Source organism: Neopelma chrysocephalum, unplaced genomic scaffold, assembly GCF_003984885.1.
Source record: "Neopelma chrysocephalum unplaced genomic scaffold, ASM398488v2 Primary Assembly neopelma1_96599, whole genome shotgun sequence".
Lineage (NCBI taxonomy): Eukaryota > Metazoa > Chordata > Aves > Passeriformes > Pipridae > Neopelma > Neopelma chrysocephalum.
The window spans coordinates 495101-511358 of NW_020925244.1; the positions used below are offsets into that span (position 1 = coordinate 495101).

At 37.0% G+C, this 16258-nt stretch overlaps 1 protein-coding gene across 1 annotated transcript in view; it reads right to left on the reverse strand.

Annotated features, from left to right (window-relative positions):
• The window catches only part of LOC113981505 (E3 ubiquitin-protein ligase UHRF2-like), a gene marked incomplete at its 5' end in the record, with an annotated part of 71342 nt that overhangs the window by 44347 nt on the left and 10737 nt on the right, over nt 1–16258 (reverse strand). The window contains 4 exons of the mRNA XM_027708907.1: nt 4418–4522; nt 9449–9556; nt 9880–10003; nt 12923–13109. Coding sequence (XP_027564708.1) covers nt 4418–4522; nt 9449–9556; nt 9880–10003; nt 12923–13109 — 524 coding nt within the window. The remainder of the gene's footprint in view (nt 1–4417; nt 4523–9448; nt 9557–9879; nt 10004–12922; nt 13110–16258) is intronic.

Consider the following 16258-nt stretch of genomic DNA (forward strand, 5'->3'; position numbering starts at 1 on the left):
ATACAGAAAAACTTTGTTACTGTGAGGGTGATTAAACACTGGAACAGGTTGACCAGAGAGGTTGAGAAGCCTCTCTTTTGGAGATATTCAAAAACCCTCTGGATACAGTCCTGGGCAACCAGCTCTAGGTCACCCTGCTTGAGCAGGGGGTTGGACCAGATGAGCTGCAGAGGTCCCTTCCAATCTCACCCATTCTGTATGATTCTATGACTTGTTTAGTCTCATATATTCACAAAACCCTGCATCTGTCAATATATAAAATATATGATTAAAGGTTAAGAGTTTCTTTAGTATCACAAAATAAAAAAAACCAAAATAAAATCCTTTTTAAAAAAAAGAAGCTATTAAATCCAAGACAAGGTTTAACTATAAGACTACAATTTGAAACAATAAAATAGGGTTTTTCAGGCTGTGAATGCAATCTTCAAGACAGTGCAAGTACAAACAAGGAGGCAATGAGGGGTTTGAAGATCAGGAGACGGAGAGATTTCACAAAATGATACAAGAATTTTTTTTTGTATTAGCATTTTGTATAAACTGAAAGGAAACAACAATATGGAACAATATGGAAAGGAAGATGAAGAAGAGGTTATTGCAGAACAGAAAATAATAGACTGCCTAAGAATCTGAAATACCAGTAACAAGAAAGTATGAATTTTAAAAATGTCACATAACAAAGTAATGTTAATATCATAGGTGGGAAGAGGAAACACATAACAAACCTAAATGAATGGGAAGATGCTTTCTAGCTATTCTCATAGTAGAGAGATCACTTAAAGTGTCTCAAATTGGAACACTAATTCCAAACTAATAGGTGCCAACTCAGCATGGCAATTAAGAGATGTTGGAACCATGACAGCATCTATAAAATGAATAGCAAGTGTCAGATTTTCAGCTACATAATCAGCTTAGATGACTCAGACTAGACAGATTCTCAGTAAAATGAATGTAATGAGTTTCTAATATTGGATCCTCAGCAATATAAACAGAAATTAGAACATCTCAAAGGACCTGTGCCTTTAGCAACAGAGTCAGCAGGGCATATTTCAAGACATTTATATGCGATACAGCATTTCCTTTGTACCTAACACATCAGTACCAGTTCTCACATTGGATCCAGATGATGTAGATATCTAGCTAGCATAGATACAGATCATACATTCCATTTTGACTAGCAGTTTACCCAGACTTTTGGATATAACAAGTGTTGACTCAAATCTGAAGCTCCTATTGCCACTTCATTTATATCTAAAATCACTTCAATGAGCAATTAATCAGTCTTGGCAATGCATCTTGGGCACTGGTAAAACTGATCTAGCATTTTCATTAAGGAATAAACATTAAGTAATGGTTCCGAGATTCTAGATCTTCATCATAAGCTCCAGACAAATCTAGAAATCTAAATATTATCAATGCTGTAACTGTACAATTTCAAGCAAGTAGAACACAACCATACTGACACATTGGAACTGATTACGCAAACACAAGATTGATGTGGATACACAGACTATCCAAAATGAACAGTGGACTGTTTCATAAAGCAGTTTATTAGTGCCACATTCTAGGTACTAGATTTGATTGACACAGATTTAAAAAAAGATCTAAGAAACACATATATTAGCTTGGAGTCACATTTGAGCCACTATAACTGCCCTATAATATATATATATGTATATATTTATATACGTTCAGGATCTTCTGAAAGACTGAGTGATCACAGCAGATACTACTATCCGAGACATTCTAAACCTCAATGTCGAGGCACTATATAATTCTATATGCAAAAGCCACTTAGTGAAGAAACAGACTTTGCCAATCTGAACAACACTGAATGACAATTAACATCTTAATAACATTACCTCAATCCAGCAGAATTATGGATCTCAAAATTTATACACAAAGTAAATATAGTTTTTGAGTCCAACTCAGAAACAATGACAACTAGGATATCAATTTTGCTACTCAAGACAAAAGTAAAATATCTTCAGTCACTGCATTTGATGAATAAATACTTCAAAATCATTTAACCACACAGTCTGTGATCATATCTTTCACAATAGCTCAAAGTAACTAATATCTGCGTTACAAATATTAATATATTCTGAAAAAATCTTGCTTTGAAATTTACAAAAAAATTCTTGCTATTTCTCAGATAATATGCCCATTGTAGTTACTAAGTATCAACAACAGGACCATCAGAAGATTTGCAGTTTTAACAAAACCAACACTAGATCTAAGCGCTATAGTTAATGAATTTTAAATCAGGCAATGGAAGTAATTCAAGTACTTGTCACTAAAATCCTAGGTTAAACATTCACAAAAGAGATATTCACATACAAAATTTTTGATGTATGTAAGAATATGAAGCTAAATTTTATTTGGCCTAATATTAATTTTTCAAAGTACAACCTTATTCCTTTTCAATTTTGAGGCCCAATCTTGTATTGAGGCAACTTGTTATTACCAAGTGTTCAAACCCTCGGGTGAGCGATGTCCCTCACAAGTCTATGTTTGCAGGATCATGAGCTTCCAAGTGTGAATCAGAAAAAAGACAAAACCTGAAAGTTAAACAGTGAATGCTATTTCCTGAAGTATATTTTTGAAACTAGTCTTACCCCAATGGTAAACTGTTCATTCAGAGACAAAAAGAGAACATTAAAGAGGTAGCATGTTGGCAGTGAGTACAAAAAGTATATACAGTAAAATGTTCTCAAAAATGTTTTAATTTCATAGAGTTTATCAAATTATTTAGGTTGGAAGGGACCTCTCAAGGTCTCTAAGTCCAATTGTCACTCAAAACAGATCCAATTAGAGCAGGTTGCCCAGTGCTTTGTCCAGTCAAGGTTTGAATATCTCCAGGGATGGAGATCCTATAACTTCTTTGGGCCCCTGTCCCAGTGTTTGATTGCCTGTATGACAAATTTTTTTCTTATACCTAACTGGAATATCCCATATTCCAACTTGTCTCATCCTTCCATTGTGCACCTCTAAAAGTCTGGCTGCTTTCTCTATGTGCTCCCAATATGTAGCTGAAGACAGCAATAAGATGTCCTTAAACCTTCTCATAGCTGAACAAAACCAGTTCTCTCCATGTATTTCATGTGTTTCAAACCCCTGATCAGCTTGGTGACCCTCCACTGGACTTACTCCATTATGCCTGTCTTGTATGTCCAAGTCACAGGCATTCTTTTGTCCTGACCTCTCTAAAATTAAAATCAATGTATTTAACTTTAGAGGTATATAATGACTCCAAAAGAGGAAGCATCTATCTAACTTGACAACAGTAAAAACAATAACCAGGACAGAACTTGAAGCATATCACTTGTACATCACTTGATATATCAGAGGGTTGTGCTGCCATTCAGAGGGATCTCAACAGACTTGAGAAATGGACTGAGAGGAACCTCATGCAGTTCAACAAAAGGAAATAAGTCTTGTACCTGGAGCAAAATAACCCCAGGCACCAGTACACGCTCAGGGCCCACCAGTTGGAAAGCAGCTTGACAGGAAAGGCCCTTGGATTCCTGGTGGACACCAAGTTGAACACGAGCTAGCAATCTACCCTTGTGGCAAGAAAGGCTAATAATATTGTGGGCTGCATAGTTTGCTAGCGAATGGAGAGAGGTCATCCTTCCTCTCAGCACTGGTGAGGCCACACCTGGAGCCCTGGAGTCCAACAAAGGGACACTAAGATGATTAAGATGATTAAGGAATTGGAGTGTCTCGCATATGAGGAAAGGCTGAGAGAGCTCTGACTGCTTCACCTAGAAAAGAGATGACTCAGGGAATCTCATCAATGTGTACAAATATCTGAAGGGAGGGTGCAAAGAAGACAGGACCAGGCTCTTTTCAGTGGTGCCCAGTGACAGGACGAGGCAATGGGCAAAAAGTGAAACACAGGTGGTTCTGTCTGAACATAAGGAAACACTTTTTTGCTGTGAGGGTGCTTGAAAACTGGAACAGGCTGCCCAGAGAGACTGTGAAGCTTCTATACATAGATATATTCAAAAGCTGACTGGGCACGGTTTTCCTCTGGGTGACTCTGCTTGACCAGGGATGTTGGACTAGACCCTCTCAAAAGGTCCCTTATGATCTCAATGATTCTGTTATTTTGTGGCTTGTAAAATATAAGATTTTAAATGGTAATAAATTCAGACTATATAAGACCATTGAAACTTGATTTCCATAAACATTCTTAAAATCAGATGTAATTAATATGAGACTAAGAATATTATTTAAGAAAAAATTATTTTAAAAATTATTCTAAAAATAGTAACACACAGCAAATTAGATATTGGGTAGCAGCAATTTTTGCAAACTCATATTTTCATAAGTATTAATTTTAGGATCAGCAACAGGCACCTCTTTTTATCATTATAAATTTTAAAATAGCATATTAGTGATTTGACTGACATACCACTTCATCTTCAAATCCTCCAGCTAGTACAAGTGAATAAGCTCCATCGTTACTGCGTCCATGAATTCCACCAACATGAGGTCTGTGAACACCTGCTTCACTCACCTCAAGTATTAAAAAAGAACAAATTTCAAAATAACTTTTTGAAACAACTGTCCTTCTACAATAATTTTTCTGCCTAAAAATTATTTCCGTAAGTATGCTTGTGTAACAGGATTGCCATTAAAGGAAATATGATTTTTAGATTTTTTTTAAGAAAAAAACACAAAGAAAGGTCATCCAATGAAAAGAAAGGACAACATAGAACAGTGTTGACACAAAGATGAATAGTAGACTTTGCCCCTTAGTAAAAATCTTCATTATTCTTGCTATAAGGAACATTTAAGATTGCTTAGATCAAGTTTAAGGTACATTATCTTTCTAATTCAGTAGTATTTTAAATTTGTGTAAATAATTATGCAAGAAAGATCATAGCGAGTAAATTTTTTTGGTGAAAATTATGTCAAGTATTGTTAAAAGTTAACCAACTCAGGAAAATGCAATCACATTAAGAGCCTGCCTTCATCTGTGAACATTTCCTCTTTTTCCAGTTCTGCCCAATCCCTGTACTTCCCCACACAATTTATGCAATTTTATGATTTTATATTGTCATAGGAATATATGAGTCATCAAACTGCATCAAACCAGAGTTCCAGCTAGCCAAATATCCTGTCTCTGACAACAAATAAAAGCAGATAGCTGATCAGTGTGAAAACTATCAAGTGCACAATGATATTTCCATGTAAAATTTCTCAGTTTCCAGCTATGTGTGGTTTAGATTTCCTGAGCCAAAGGCATAATCTTTGCATTTCATGGAAGAAAAGTCAACCAATGGTTATTAATTTATCTACTTGAGTTCTGAGCTCTTGCACACTTCTTAGCTTTCACAATATCCTACAGGAAAGAATTCACAGTATTGAATATTCATTCTTGATCTAGCACCTGATCATTTCATTTGATGCCCCCTCATTTTGCATCAAAAAGTACATACAGTTGTTCCCTATTCACCTTCTTCAACTTTGATAGACCTCTGTAGCATACCATCTTTCATACATTTTGTACGAAAGCCATTCCGTATCTTATACTATCCTTGTTCTTCATGATTATATTGTTTTTCTTCTTTTCTTAATAATTCCTAACACTTGATTTATGTTTCTATGCTTATGTATCTATTACAAGTTCACTTTCCTAAATGATAATAATTAGCTGAAAGCCCTTTATCAGTTATGAGAAGTTGAGATTTTTCCCCTCATCTTTACTGTCCATGACAACTTAGCATTGTGACTTAACTGTCAGCAATTTTGCAACTTTTCCAGACCATTTATGAACATGTTGAACAGCACAGGCTCTTTTGTCTCCAATTCTATTAAAGGTAATTTCATTCATTCCTTCTTTCATTTTCATGAGGCATGCGGAATTTGACTTAAAATTTATATTTCTGTCCTCTGGATGCTGTATCCAGAAACAGTTCTAAGTCAATTTCCTCCTAGGAAAAAGAGATTTGTAAGCTTTCTAACTACATGACCAAACATAATATATAATACATCACATTTACATATTCTTAAGAAGCTTGTTGCATGAAAGAAGGAAGAAAATCATGATACAACATTTACAGCATTTTCCTTCTAAATTCCCATAAATCTGCTAAGAATTTATTTTCATACAAAAGAACAATCAAATCAGAAATAAAAGTGAACCTTTTTACATGGAAAAATATTGATCTTTTAAAAAGTATGCAGTCAAAACATAGCCATTATTAAATAATTTTGTACAAATGATATTTCTTCTTCTAATATTTACATCCTACATTTTAAGTCTTATCTGCTTAATTTTCTGAGAAAAACAAACCTCTTAATTTATAGTCCTGTTTGCAATCAGCACTTTGAAGTTCTGGGATCTATTTGATCTATTTCACCAATGTAATCCTTAAAGACATGAAATCCTAATTTTTATTCCTGCTGATACTGGCTGATCCAGTAACAATAAAATTTGATTCAGAGGTCTTGAGATAAAGAATAGATAAGATTAGACATTCATTTTCTCAAACTAGTAGCTGTGTGTAAAATCAATGAATAATTGACACTAACACTGCAATTTTACTTTAAGAAGTTAATTTGCTTTGCTATTCTCTAATATCTGTACTGATGGTAGTGCTCACATTAGCACCAAAGTAAGACAAGATCCAAGGAGCTTGTTTAGTATTCAGCTGTTACACTGTGAATTCTGTTAAGGGAGAAAATAAAAACTATTGATAAGGGGTAAAACCTTTGCTGTTGACCACTTTAACCTGAAAATTTGCATGTCATACCAACCTCGAAATTATTCAGACACTCATTTTTCATAAGGAAAAAAGTGTTTTTTATAAGTACTCTCTGGAGGCAAGGGGTGACATGAAGACTTCAGAAAATACATTAGAGGAGGTTTTTGGTTACTTTTTGGCTTTTTGGGACCAGATGGGATCCACCCCAGGGTGATGAGGGAGCTGGCGGAAGAGCTCACCAAGCCTCTCTCCATCATCTACCAACAGTCCTGGCTCACTGGGGAGGTCCCAGATGATTGGAAGTTGACGAATGTCACACCAGTCTACAAAAAGGGATGGAAGGAGGACCCAGGAAACTACAGGCGCGTCAGCCTGACCTCAGTGCCTGGCAAGGTGATGGAGCAGATCATCCTAAGTGCAATCACACAGCACCTACAGGATGGACAAGGGATCAGACCCGGCCAGCACGGGTTTAGGAAGGGCAGGTCCTGTCTGACCAACCTGATCTCCTTTTCTGATCAGGTGACCCGCCTGGTGGATGAGGGGAAGGCTGTGGATGTGGTCTACCTGGACTTCAGCAAGGCCTTTGACACTGTCTCCCACAACATTCTCCTGAAAAAGCTGTCAGCCCACGGCTTGGACAGGGGCACTCTGTGCTGGGTTAGGAACTGGTTGGAGGGCCGAGCCCAGAGAGTGGTGGTGAACGGTGCTGCATCCAGTTGGCGGTCAGTCACCAGTGGTGTCCCCCAGGGATCAGTGTTGGGCCCAGTTCTGTTTAATATCTTTATTGATGATCTGGATGAGGGGATTGAGTCCACCATCAGTAAATTTGCAGATGACACTAAGTTGAGGGGGAGTGTTGATCAGCTGGAAGGCAGGAGGGCTCTGCAGAGGGACCTGGATAGGTTGGAGAGTTGGGCTGATTCCAACGGGATGAGGTTCAACAAGGTCAAGTGCCAGGTCCTGCACTTTGGCCACAACAACCCCATGCAGCACTACAGGCTGGGCGCAGAGTGGCTGGAGAGCAGCCAGGCAGAGAGGGACCTGGGAGTGTGGATTGACAGGAAGCTGAACATGAGCCAGCAGTGTGCCCAGGTGGTCGAGAAGGTCAATGGCATCCTGGCCTGTATCAGGAACCGCGTGGCCAACAGGTCCAAGGATGTGATTCTTCCCCTGTACTCAGTGTTGGTGAGGCCACACCTCGAGTACTGTGTCCAGTTCTGGGCCCCTCAGTTCAGGAAAGATATTGAGATCCTGGAGCAGGTCCAGAGGAGGGCAACAAGGCTGGTAAAGGGACTCAAGCACAAGTCCTATGAGGAGAGGTTGAGGGAGCTGGGGTTGTTCAGCCTGGAGAAGAGGAGGCTCAGGGGAGACCTCATCACTCTCTACAACTACCTGAAAGGAGGTTGTAGCCAGGTGGGGGTTGGTCTCTTTTCCCAGGCAACTGACAGCAAGACGAGAGGGCATGGTCTCAAGTTGTGCCACGGGAGGTTTAGGTTATATATTAGAAAGAATTTCTTTACAGAGAGGTTGATCAGACATTGGAATGGGCTGCCCAGGGAAGTAGTGGATTCTCTGTGACTGGATGTGGCACTTAGCACCATGGTCTAGTAACCGCAGCGGTAGTGGATCAAGGGTTGGACTTGATGATCTCAGAGGTCCCTTCCAACCCAGCTGATTCTATGATTCTATGATTCTATGTCCCTCTTCCCCAAGGGGAAGAAAAAGTCTCTGGCTATTCTGGCTATGGGGGGAATACTCCTGAAATATGTTGTTCTTCTCCACACTGATCATTGCTGCACCCTGTGTGCTGACACAGTATTTGTATAACCACAAAGTGAAATGGATTGGGAAAATTACCCTCCTCCACAAAGGATTGTTTTTCTGATAGATTACTTTCCAATATGGTTTTCCATATGGCTTGAGAAACATTTGAGACAGAAAATGGAAGGGACAGTGCAAGAAGTGGACGTAGTTGGGTGGACTACTTCTTTCAGTAGTCAATACTGGCTTGTATTAGTTTAAAACATTCATCAACCTAAAGGAAGGTGCTGATGCCAGTTGTGTATGATCCAAAAGGAACAGGTAATCAATTTATAGTGATACAATCAGAGGTGGCTCTTACCTTGGGGACAGTGGGTTCCACCCCCACCAGAACTTTAGAACCCTCAGTAAAATCTTATTTCTTTCCTGTATTAAGTATGGATAACATGCACAGTAGCACCAAGACTGGTATCACAACATATTGGAAGAGAAGTATGCACTGAAACAGGAACTATATTGCACCTGCACAATAGCCTTCGGTGGGGATCCTGACCAGCTAATAAGAATTAGAGACGCCACTGGACACAGAAAATATTTTCTGAATGCTATAATCTATATCCATAAGTGGAATAGACTGGTTTATGTTTCATAGCATTAGACTTCTGAAAATATTCAACTTCCTCTATTTATTTCAGTTGGGAGTTTAACACACAAGATATAAGTCCATCCTAATTATGGAAGATTCCCCTTTAAAAATTGTAAGTACTATTTTTACAATTGTAATTAAGTTGTATTTTCAAATCAGTACAAATTCCACTATACTTGGCAGTATTTTGAATATTAGAATTTAAAAAACATTCTCCATATTTATTCTTAGTGGACATGACAATTACTAATATAAAAATATTTTTGCGCCCAAAATGTACGTATTATTTTGATTTATTTCAATTACAAATTAAAAAACATACCTGAACTCTAAATTTCCAGGTTGTCCCAACAGGGACACCAGGTATAGGTCCATAGTGATTAGAAGGGACAATAGTGCATTCCTTAGTGCGACCAACACAAGCCATGCCCTAAAAAACACAACCAAGAGAATGAATTTTCTAATATTTCAAATAATTTATAAAAGTTGATGCAGATATCAAGACATCCAACCATTATTGTAAACACTTCAAAATATATTAATATAAAAATTGTCAACAGATGTTTTAATTAATTAATTATTTTTCATGTCTTTACCTCTAGTCAATAATTCTTCAGATGTTTTAACTTTCAGTAGACAATGTACAGGATTCAACATTGCTTTACAGTCTGTTCAATCCTGTGCTAAATAATGTATAATGCATGCAAAACATACATGAATGGTGAGTTATTTTTAAATTGAAACACACTCTACCTTGCCCCAGTCTCTCTGGCTTTCAGTACTGGCAGATGGCATCTTTGCTTTCTTTTTACTCTGTTTGAGTTTTTCTCCAGCCTTTACAACTTCATTAGAATCGTTTTTGCATGAAGGACAATACCTAAAATAAAAGTTTCAGTAAATTCTTTATTACTTAGTAATTATAGCAATACATTTCTTCTAAGCAAAGTAGTGTCAAATTTATTCATCCTGACTAAATATTTTGAAGCTAGCAAATATACAACAGTTTTAAAAGCTGAGGACACGGGCTGAAAAAATAAACTCAACAAGAACAAATACTGTCCACATCTAAAACAAGAATTTTTGTTTTAAAGTAGGGTGGTAGAGGTAAAATGTTTCACTCTTCTCATGTGATGTACAAGAGGTCCCCATGTTTCCTGTATTCCCTCCCCATTTTCTCTTCATCTCCTTGCTTGTTCAGATCACATAGGGGAGAGGAGAAATGAAATTAGAGTATACTGCTCATGGTTAATTTCCACATCCTGCCCACTCATCATCTGCTTTTCCTGCACTTAATCTCACTTCAGACAGTTGAATGTGGAACAGTCCTAGGATACCACAAAACATGCATACATGTACAGATGAATCCTTATCCTACCCCACCATGCCTAAGGCATCAGGAACGTGACTCAGTACTCAGCTAATGGGAAGAGTATTAAACTCCATTTCTATATATTTCTTTGCCTCAGATGGCATTGGGACTCATTCCAGCCACCATAAAACCATTATGGTAGGAAAAGGATAGCAGACTGTAGGAAACAGTGTCTAAGGCAAAGGAAGGAAAGGAGCACATAGATCCTTTTATTGCTTCTACCAGCTCTTTTTTCCCATTCCAGAAGTGCCAAGGCAAAGGCAACTGCCATTGCTTCTGGTTTCCAGGGGCTGAGTTTGGTTCCAAAGTCACTAATGGAAGAAGTCTGATCTACAATAATAATAACAATATATTTAGATTACTAGTACTACTAATGCCTTTTACTATATGCCTTTTATCTTTGAGTATGAACAAAAGAACTAGTTACCATAGGGCAACAAGTCACTGTGTACAGATATTTCACAAGAATTGCCTGTATGCACACTCTAAACCCTCTATAAAGATAGGAGCTACCTCAAATCAGTTTTTTATTTGCAATCTAGAATTCCTTAGATCCTTATTGCAGAACATAGTCACAATTCACAATTTAGTTTAACACTTGGGGTCTTGGTACTCTTAAAGCAACTTATTACACCAAAACCAAGAAATAATGTAAATGTATTCCAAATTTCTAAAAAATTGAAAAATACATACTAAAACAATCATTTCCAACTCATACCTGTTCAATTTAAAGGTAAAGAAGAATTTTTCCATAATTTTTACTAGGCAAACTCCACCTAGATATTTACATTCAGTCTATGTTCTTTCCTGTTCAAACATGTTTTGAGGGTTGTTTTTTTTTAAAAAAATAAACTTGTAGCATGTGTATTTTCTTTTTTGTAACTTTGTTGTTATTAATATTGGAACATAAAATTACTTTTTGCTGCTGGAGTATTGGTATAGAGTCTTTTAGGAGTAAGGGGACCTGAAGGAGAATGGATGCACTGTCAGAGGACATTCTAAATAGTATTTCCTTTAATATTCTGGATGACTGTAGTCAAAAAACTTCTCAGTTATTATACCCAAAAGTCAAGCACAGTCACAAAAGAAAACTGTTTAAGGGTGGTGACCAACTCTGAAGTGCTATAGCATAGAATGCTTTCCAACACATGATTTGGAAGCACTAAGATCTTCAGCTCACTTCCATAAGCAATTAGTAGGAAGTGAATGGATGTTGGAGCAGATTAGTCTTCTGTGCATAAAAGTAGAAAACATGGGGATAGTTTGGATTCACATGCTATCCAACAAAGACTGTTGAATAAATATTATATATACCTTTGCATATATAAAAAATGGGAAGCACACAGACAATAATTGTCATATTTAGTTCCACCAAATCATACCTATTTGCAATATTTTCTTTTCAGTTCAGGATATTCAAAAAGAAATGTCTATTTCCTTTTAAATCAGCAGAAGCATCTCAGTGTGCACATATACACAATGAAAAAACTCTCACCAAGTGTCATAACTGAAAGTTGCACATATGTATAAATATAACTGGAGTCTGGGGAAACTGAAATATATTAGCCCAGGAAGAAAGGTAGAGTATTGGACACTGAACTATAAACGAACTTACTCAATATGAGGCAGCTGATATAATATAGTACAATAAGTTATTTACTTCCATAGAATGTTAAACTTCTAAATTACTTAAAATATTTTATTTGAAGTGTTCAGTTCCACTAAAATTTTTCTTATAACATGTCCATAGACATCTATTGATGTATTCATAATGGAAAACTTTAGAATTAAGCTCTATTTATGTCAATTATAAAAGATTAGCATTTAATATATTTTACAAGCAGATTATAAGTACAAATGGTATGAGTTGCACATAACTGATAGAGATGAGATGTAGCATGGAGCTCAAGATAAGCTTCAATGGGCTGATGCTGGCTCCATGCAGAGTCAGCTCAGAATGGAGTTAGCTGAGTCCACCAAGGCCTACTAGTTTGGGTTTCTTGCTGGTGGTGCTAGTTACTGGAAATAAGAAGTAAGGTAGTAGTTTTCTTACAGCAAGGAAGCAGCAACAAGGGCTGAGATTGAGGAAAAAGAAAAGCAACAATGAAGGCCAAATAAAACAAATAAAATGTTGGGGAAGCACCACTGTAGATGGTAATAATTGTCTAATAACATCAGTCAATTACACAGGGGTCATAAACTGAACAAGCTAATTTCTGAAATTTTGTAATGATCAATAATGCTCAATGAATTATATTTATAAATAGAATCTTAATATAAAATGCAAATATGTTTACATACCATGAAAGGATAAAAAACATACCAGATGTATAAAAGCTCTTCAGTAATTTCTCTAGTTGCAAATAACAAAGAGGTACCTTGTGTAGAATGGGAATATACATAAGTAAATCATCCTTGTATATTTACCAATCCTCATCTTCTGGTATTGTGCTTAAGGGAGGGTTCAGGCAGTATATATGATAAGCCATATTACATTCATCACAAAGAAGTTGCATGTGAGCATCCTGTTTTCCACCACACAAGTAGCAGGAGCAAAAGCGACATTCCTTATCTGGGTCAGCCCTGCAGTGCTTACATTCTGGACCACTCTTTCCTGTCAAAAAAGATAAAAAGCCACAGGTCAGAAAAACTATTTCAGATTCATAAATACAACCTAATGGCAGAAGAAAATATAGATGTGTACCTATATGCCATGGATGTAGTAACTTTGCTATTACATTGAAGTCTGGGTTTGAAAAGATCAAGCCAACAGGAACAGTTTAGACCTATATAACACTTATGACTAAGCAACTACTGTCAATATCAACTTGTGTTCTTCATCCTAACATTTATGAGAGTCATTGCCATTTTCCAGGTTAGATTGCAACCTAACCTGTTGCTCTGCTACCCAGATCATCAGGGGATTGGGGTGTGGGGGATGTAAAAAAGAAAGAAAATATGTACTCAAACAATGGCAACATAATTCACTGGCACTGAACTATTATAATAACTGACTAATTTTATGAAGACTTAGCACTTATTAATGTGAATGGACTCATTTTGATGGACTAGGTCATGGGAAGATATTGTTCTGCAAGATGCCTTGGCAAGACTGTCTGTAGAAGGACTTAAACAGAACTGTGAAATTACAGTCTTTTATACTGTTGCAATTTAAAAAAAAATGAGCAGGGTTGATAAATAAAGAATAATACTGTTTTATTCTAATTTCATCAATTCACAATAATTTTTATTTAAATCTGAAAAAATAGACAAGTTTAATCTTTGTTCTTAGTGATGCCTTAAGCCCATAATGATTTTCTTATTTTTCTACCTTACAGGTTTTGTAGGTAATAGAAGTGGATTTTGGGGATAGACCCCTTTCTCCCTCCTCCCCATAGTATCCCTTGGTTTATATTCCTCGGTCCTTTCGCCCCATTCCATACTCCCTATGTCACCCTATCCCCATATCTAGTAGAAAATGTTTGGTCTCTTGTCAGGGCAACCCTGTCTTGTTTGGGGAGCGCTTGTGTCTTGGCCTGGACCGCAGGACAGAGTCAAAGAACTGGGTCACCCTGCTCTCTGTACGCTGAAGATGAGGAAGATGATGAAGAGGGGGTCCCAAGGAGCACCCCGGGCCCGGTTCCGGGGGGCGGGCCGGGGGGTGGACCAGGCCAAGGGTTGTGGGGTGGGCGCACTTGGGATTGGCCAAATATTGTTATAAATGTAACATCCCGGGCACAGCCCGGCGCGCGCGCCGTGTAACATCTATTGCCTTGGCATAATTAAACCCTTTCTTATCTCACCCCAGCTTACGGCTCCTGAATTTTTTTCGTAGCACCAGCTGAGCAGGCATCATTTTTCCTCTTAAGTAGCCAAATGAAGGAATATGATTAATTATGTAGGTTTACTGAAACTTAAGCACTTGGATCAGCCTACATTAGTGTTGTAAAATGACCAGTTATTGTCTTTATGCATCACTACATCAATAGGACTCAATTCTTTACACATATGAGCACTGTCCCTATTTGTAAATGGTGCTTTTATCATGAGGCATTTGACTCCCCGGACTAATGGAATTTCTTCTGCTGCATGTACAAGCAACACTGAGAGTGACCAATCAGCAGTTTCTCTGATTCCTCACCACCACTACTCCACCTGTGCACTCTTCCTACAGATCAGATCTTGGCACATTAAATGTAGATATTAAAAAGTTCTAAATGGATAGCTTAAGGTTTATGAAGAGCAAACTCAGAAAAACTCCATCCCTCTAAAAAATTAATATCCAGATGAATATATGAATTATTAATCAAGGATGACAGATGATCCCAGATCACCAATTTTCATACAGTTTCTTTTTACAGAAATTGAATTAATGCCCATTTCTGCTCATTTGGGAATTTGGACCAATGTATCCTTTATATAGTAACAGCATCAGTACTGGTTCCTCAGCTAAGGTAAGAAATGCCTTTCTAGAAAAAGGAGAACATTTAATAGTCTTATATTACATGCAAAGGAGAGAGTAGGTAAATCGACTACATGTAGTAGAACTATTTCAGAAAGTGTCTGACACAAGTTTAGAAGGAAGAGAATACTTAAAAGCAGTTGACCACACCTCAAAGAATTATAGCATTAAAGGAAAACAATTTTGGAGTGAATATTTCTGTGTGAAAACCATCAAGAAAGACTATGGAAGCAAATCTGACAAACTAAACTATGAGGATGTGATACAGAATATGATAATAACAATGGCTAAATAATGTGATAATCAGAGCACTTCCAGACAGCTAAAGGGACATTTTTCTTACTTCAGTGAGTAAATGGGTCTTGAATCAGAGGACAAGGAGGAATTGATTGTTTGAGAGTTTGGGTTGGAAGCAGGAAGCTAGAGCAATCTCCAAATTTTTTCATTTGCGCACCTCATCAGTAAAAAACTTTTGAGCATGCAACCTCAATATATGTATGTTTATTTATAAATTATATACATGCACTACTCTACTAATACATTATGTACATTATAAAACATACACAAACCCAGAAATTTAAAAAGGATCATATAAGGATGAAATAAACACTATTTAAAGCTTAATTTAATTTTTTTTTTAACAGGACAAAAATTATTTTCTTCCTGCTCCCCAACAGATTATCTTGTACACCCCCTGGGTTGCATGCACCCCACTTTGATGTCCACTGAGCTAGACAACCAAGATACCTTTGATAATAATGGATAAATGAGTAGTATGAGTCAAAGTGTAAATTAGTTTCTCTTTTCCCCATATCTCATTTTCTTCAACCATCTTATGAAGTTTGCAACTTGATCTTCTGGTTCTCTGGAACTACTGCAATATTTCATTATATTATTCACTTAGAAAAACAGAACTGTTTTCTGATGCTCCCAAGTAGCTCTAGACTGTCAGAAATGCTATAAATTAAGAATAGCCTTTTCTTACTTTTAAAAGAAGAAGTGATATATCTTGAGACCTACCAGATAAAATTTGGCTCCTGTTACTACTACCACTTTAGGTCAAAGTTAAAAGGATACAATAAAAAGTCTGATAGATGAGAAAAATGAACTATTTTAGCCATTTTTATTTCTGATAACAATCAATTTGCAAGAGTTTCCTCATGCCCTCTAACAGAGGAATCTCAAAGCAAACTCAGTGAGAGGAAGTGGAAGGACTGGACCAGAAAACATCCTTTTCCCAGTTCTATTTTAAAGTGATTTGATAACTCAAATTGCATTGATTTTATTTGCACTGTTCGGAT